The following is a 6,000-nucleotide window of genomic DNA, read 5'->3' on the forward strand; positions in this document are numbered from 1 at the left end:
ATCTTTGTAATGGGTTCGGCCTCGACCCACTTGGTGAAGTAGTCGACTGCAACAATGGTGAACTTGACTTGTCCTTTTCCTGTGGGCAGGGGGGCCGATGATGTCGATCCCTCACTGAATGAATGGCCTCGGACCACTCATAGGAGTCATTTCCTCTGCAGGTTACCTCGGCACAGCCGCATATCATTGGTATTTATCGCACCTTTGAACATAGTTCCTTAAGTCCTCTCTGATGGTCGGCAAAAATATCCTTGTCGGAGTATATTCAGGGCTAGGGCTCGGCTGCCAGAATGGTTTCCGCAAATTCCTTTGTGAATCTCCCGAATCACATAATCTGCCTCATCAGGTCAGAGACATCTGAGATAGGACTGTGAATATCCTTTCTTATACAGGACCCCATCCAGGACTACATACCATGCCGCTCTGACTCTTAGGTGTCTGGCTTCTAACTTATCCAAGGGGACCTTGCCAGATGTGAGGTAGTCATAAATCAGATCCATCCAGCTCGGAGTATCATCTACTGGATTGACTGTTTTCTTCTCCGTCTGGTTGATGCTTGGATGTTCTATGAACTCCACGGGAATGATTCGCGGGATCTTCCCTTCCGTGGCTGAGGCTAACTTTGCTAGGGCGTCAGCCCATGAATTTTCTGCTCTGGGGATCTGATGGATAGTGCAGCTCCAAAATCTTTCAATTAATTTCCTTACCTCATCTAGGTAAGCAATCATCCTAGTCTCATTGGCCTCGTATTCGGAGGAGATGGTTTACTACTAGCTGAGAATCACATCATACCTGAAGGGACTGGACCCACAGACTCGCTGCCAGTTTGAGTCCATCCAGTAGAGCCTCATATTCTGCCTTATTGTTAGAGGCCTTGAAACACAGTCTGATCGCATACTGGATGGGTGTAGAATCAGACGCAATCAGGACAATTACTGCTCTGACACACTTGGTATTGGATGACCCGTCTACATAGAGGACCCATCCTGGTTCCTGTACTGTCTCTGATCTTTGTTGGGGATTAGGCGAAGGAGTTGCCTCGACTTCTACACCGATCTCTTCTTCCTCTGGGGTGGTGAATTCTGTGATGAAGTCGGCCACGGCTTGGCCCTTAATTACTGTCCTTGGTCAGAACTGGATGTCGAACTCCCCAAGTTCGATAGCCCACTTGGTTAGCCGACCCGACACTTCGGGCCTCTGGAGGACTAGTTTAAGCGGAGAATTGGTTAATACGACGACGAAATGCGCCTGGAAGTACGGACGTAACCTCCGAGCTGAGATAATGAGACTGAGTGCTAACTTCTCCAGAGCTGGATATCTCGTCTCGACGGGCACCATGGCTTTACTCACATAATAAATGGGATGCTGCTCGCCTCCTACCTCTCTAATCAGAGCCGAGCTGACAGCCGAGGTAGAGACCGTTGGATATAAGAACAGGGGTTCACCTTCTTCGGGCTTAGACAGTAAAGGTGGCAAACCTAAATACTGTTTTAGCTGCTGAAAGGCCTGTTCGTACTCCGACATCCATTCTGCCTTCTTAAGACCCTTCAACTGTTGAAAGAAGGGGAGACATTTATCCATGGCTCTAGATATGAACCGTCTGAGCGCTGCTGCTCGTCCAGTGAGGCATTGTATCTCCTTGACAGTCTGAGGCGAACCATATCGAGGAGTGCCTTGATTTTGTCAGAGTTCGCTTTAATGCCCCTCTGGCTGACCTGAAACCCGAGTAATTTACCGGAGCCAACTCCAAAGGCGCACTTCGCGGGATTCAGTTTCATCTGGTATTCTCGGAGGATGGTGAAAGTTTCTCCGAGATCTGCCAAGTGATCGGACTCCTTGATGCTCTTCACAAGCATGTCGTCGACGTACACTTCATAGTATGCACGATCTGTTTGGCGAACATCTGGTTCACCAGCCTTTGATATGTAGCCCTAGCATTTTTCAGGCCAAACGGCATGACCCGGTAACAATAGAGTCCCTTGTCAGTGACGAAGGTAGTCTTCTGCCTATCTAGGGATGCATTGCGATCTGGTTGTACCAGGAGTAAGCGTCCAGAAAGGAGAGTAGTTAGTGCCCCACTGTGCTGTCCACCGGCTGATCAATCCGAGGCAACGGGAAGCTATCCTTCAGACACGCCTTGTTCGAATCTGAGTAATCTACATAGAACCGCCATTTCCCGTTGGCTTTCTTGACGAGGACCACGTTTGTGATCCAATCAGGATAATGTACCTCCTTTATAAAGCCAGCGTTGAGCAGAATAGAGACTTCATCGGCTATAACTTCGTACCGCTTGGCATTAAATGGTCTCCTCTTTTATTTCATGGGTTTATGATCTGGGTCCACATTCAGCCTGTGGACCCTGACATCTGGGGAGATCCCGGGCATGTCCCCATGCGACCATTCGAAGACATCCCTATGTCGCCATAGGAAAGTCAACATTTCAGACCGCTACTCAGGATTCAATAACGTTCTGAGCTGAACTATCTTGCATGGGTCTGCTTCATCGAATGGTACTTCCTCCAGGTCTTCCATAGATGAGTCCTCTGTAGGTCCTCTGGGATCTAGGACGTTGACAGTGAGTGCTTGCTTCACGGACCCTTTCTTTACTGCTATGGTATAACATCTCCGAGCTTCGCGTTGATCGCTTCGGAGGTAACTTGTTCCGCCCTTAGTGGGAAACTTCATCATCAGATGATAGGTGGAGACAACTGCCCTCATTGCATTGAGAGAAGGTTTGCCAAGAATGACGTTGTACACTGATGGCAGATTGACAATGAGGAAGTCCACCATGAGGGTAGCTTGATGTTGTCCTTCTCCCGCGGTTACGGGGAGGGAGATTGCTCCTTTGGAGATTACCCTTTCTCCGGCAAAGCCGTGCAGGGGGGTCTTCACAGGTTAGAGGTGTGACCTTGGAATCCCCATTCTCTCGAAAGCCTCAGAGTAGATCACATCGGTCGAGCTTCCGGTGTCGACTAGGATGTGGTACATCTTGTGGTTGGCTATGATCATAGTAACCACTAGAGCGTCGTCGTGCAGATGTTGGATCCCATGCGCATCATCTTTCGTGAAGGTCAAACTGCATAGACTGATTCGAAGTTCCTTGGTTGGCCGCTCAGTCTTATGAATGTAGTGCTCAGGATCAGACTTCCGAGAGTGGGCTTTTTGAGCCTTGTTTGAATCTCCTCCATTGGACGAGGCACCGAAGATGGTTCAGATTTCGGCTGGCTCATCTGGGGTGTTATTCGGCTGCTCTCGCTCTTCTTTTCAAGCCATTCTTTCTTCCTTGGTATATTGGAGTAGATGACCCTTGCGAATGAGGGTCTCAATCTCATCCTTGAGGTCCACGCAATCGGCGGTGTTGTGGCCGTGATCTCGGTGGAAACGACAATACTTGCATTTGTCTCGATGATCCGGATCAACTTTCATACAAACGGGCCAGTTCAGAAGCTTCTGCCCTCGGATGTCCAGTAGAATCTGCTCGTAGATGTATTGAGGGGGGGGGTGTAGGAATGGAATTTACCCTCTAGTTTTTTGCTCGAACGACGATCGCATGGAGCATGGTCATCTGGCCATTTGCTGAGGTTCTTCGTTCCTTGGCCTCTTCCCCTTGCCAGCTGGCTTTGTTATTTGAACATTCTTGCGGGCGTTGGAGAATTCCTCAGCGTTAGCGTACTTTTGAGCTCTGGTGATGATCTCGGCTAACATCTTCGGAGGATTCTTCCTAATGGAGAAGGCGAACTTTCCCTCTTTTAGACAGCTGAACACTACAAACAGTGCCATCTTGTCGTCATTGTCCTCCACCTGTAATGCTTCTTCATTGAAACGAGCGATGTAATCTTTCAATGATTCCTTTGGCTCTTGTTGGATGGTGAACAGGTGGGTATTTGGTTTCCGACTCTTCTTACCGCTTATGAATTGGGTAAGGAATAATCGGCTAAGCTCCACGAAGGAACCAATGGAGTTGGGTTTGAGCTGGTGGTACCAACTCCGAGCGGATCCCGTGAGTGTAATTGAGAACCCTCTGCACATCATCGCATCCGTAACTGTCAGGATCTGCTTCCACGAGCGACAAGATACCACGTGTTCAGATGGATCACTAGATCTTGAGTACTGGATGATGGGAGGTATCCGGAACCTCTGCGACATCACCTCGCTCATGATTGCCGAGGTGAAGGGAGGCTCGGTCTCTTCTGTCATTGCCTGAATAGTGGCGGGAACTGATGACGGCTCTTGCTTGTTTTCCAGTGTCAGAATTTTGTTGTTGGGCTCCGTGAACTGTGTTTCCCAAGGATCTTTATTTTCAGCCACTATTTCTTGGGTGTCTTCTATTTCGGGAGTTCTCCTTCCCCTCCTCTTTTCCAACTCGTGGCGAAGATCTGTTGGTGCCAGGACTGAGGTGACCAATGCATTTGTCGGAGCTCGAGTCGCTGTGTTTTGAGCCGAAACTTGGATTTGGGTCGGGGGAGGATTCTGAACCAAAGCAGGAGCCCGAGCAGATTGATGTTGGAGCCCCTCGGGTCTCATACTCCTCGGCGCGGAATGGGCTTCTACAACCGGGCCAGTCGGTTCAGGTACATGGTTTTCCTGAGCAGGATGTGGCTGCAACTCTTGTCGCTGCTTCATCTGGTTAATTTCATCACGTAGGGCTTGTATCTCGTTTTGCAAAGCTCGATACTTGCTTGCCCGATTACGAGAATGCTGACTAGGCCCTGGAGCTGATTCGGCGTGAAGTGGTGAAGAGGAACGAGTCTGATCATTTTGTTCCAGTTCCCCAGCTACCACTTTCTTCTTTCCTCTTGCCATAATGCTTAAGAGTAGGAACCTGACTTTTGGTATCAGATTCCCACAGACCGCGCCAAAAATGTTGATGAGTAAATATGGACTGCTCTTCACTCCAATCCTAGGATTTCGAACCACGTCCACGTCTCGAACCTGCACACATGCAACGAGCAAAGGAGACCCTGGTCTAAGCAGGGGACCCTCCGATGCCTAAGTCAGGTTAAGGGATTCTGGGTTTAAGTTTTGGAGTAGAGAGAGTGCAAGATATTGTGTACCTGTAGCAATGGAGTCTTATTGTATTTATACCTGACTATCGGACGGCTTGGGTCCGTTAATGTCGGCACGATTTGCTCAATTAGTGGGATTCTATGATCGTGGAGATCTTGTCTGTAATCCAGGGATCGTGTGGCGTATTGTGCGTATCTACGAGCGACACAATCGATCGTGTTTGCTTAAGGTAGTTTCTTAGTTTAGCGCATGGAGTGTCCCCATCCTGCCTCGGCCTCGGCTAGAGATCCTAGGCTAAAGAAACCCTGACTTTAAACCTCGGACCTAGACTAGCATACACATGAGCCTTTATCATTGAGTTGTTAAGTGAGGACTGTGTCCCGAGTCCGAGCCGATCTCCGGTTTGGACTCATGGTGGACTCGGCCCTACTTGTCTGTCGAATGTTCTGGAGGTCTGAAAAGGCCAAGCTATATGTCCTAGAGGGGGGGGAGGTGAATAGGACAATGCCAAATTAAAACTAATAACAGCAGAAATAAAAAGCAAATGATAGCCAAAGTAAATCACAATGCAGTAAATTAAAATGACCTCAAAATTCAGATCTTGAGAGGTTGATACAAACGTTGTTCTAAGGACAACCTTACACCAAAAACCAAAGTTTATGGTAGGACAACCTTATTTCTAGATGGTCTTTGTATCAAGTCTCAAATCGAAGAGGAACACAAAAATAAATATTAACTGAACTGAAATGACTTGTAATTAAAAATGTATTGTTCTAGGGACAGCCATACACCATAAAAATGGCAGGGCAACCTTGCTGGAACAACTTTCAAATGAAATTGAAAATCAAGCTTATAAAGGAATAGCAGAAAATAAATTCTAAGCTATTACAACATTCTCACAAAGCTTGAAAATAATTACAACATTCACCACCATACATACATCCCACAAAAAGAATAAAAAATTAGAAGAATAAAATAATCAACCACAACACA

At 47.7% G+C, this 6,000-nt stretch overlaps 1 protein-coding gene across 1 annotated transcript; it reads right to left on the reverse strand.

Moving 5' to 3' along the window:
- Positions 1 to 347: 347 nt before the first annotated feature.
- Positions 348 to 2,439, reverse strand: LOC131224960 (uncharacterized). Its single transcript, XM_058220396.1, has 6 exons — positions 2,365 to 2,439; positions 2,080 to 2,229; positions 1,659 to 1,931; positions 1,182 to 1,551; positions 793 to 1,082; positions 348 to 662 (listed from the first exon to the last, which is right to left on the reverse strand). The coding sequence occupies exons 1-6, from the start codon at positions 2,437 to 2,439 to the stop codon at positions 348 to 350; spliced, it is 1,473 nt and encodes a 490-aa protein (XP_058076379.1).
- Between the last annotated feature and the right edge of the window lie 3,561 nt (positions 2,440 to 6,000).

The sequence above is a fragment of the Magnolia sinica genome, chromosome 14, assembly GCF_029962835.1.
Source record: "Magnolia sinica isolate HGM2019 chromosome 14, MsV1, whole genome shotgun sequence".
In the NCBI taxonomy this organism is placed as follows: Eukaryota; Viridiplantae; Streptophyta; class Magnoliopsida; order Magnoliales; family Magnoliaceae; genus Magnolia; species Magnolia sinica.

Coding starts and splice junctions, on each gene's coding strand:
- LOC131224960 (XM_058220396.1), bottom strand. CDS start 2,439: ATGTTGACTTTCCTATGGCGACATAGGGATGTCTTCGAATGGTCGCAT. Junction 1,552..1,658: donor TCAAGGCACTCCTCGATATG/GTTCGCCTCAGA, acceptor TTCTTTCAACAG/TTGAAGGGTCTTAAGAAGGC. Junction 663..792: donor TGTGGGTCCAGTCCCTTCAG/GTATGATGTGAT, acceptor ACTATCCATCAG/ATCCCCAGAGCAGAAAATTC.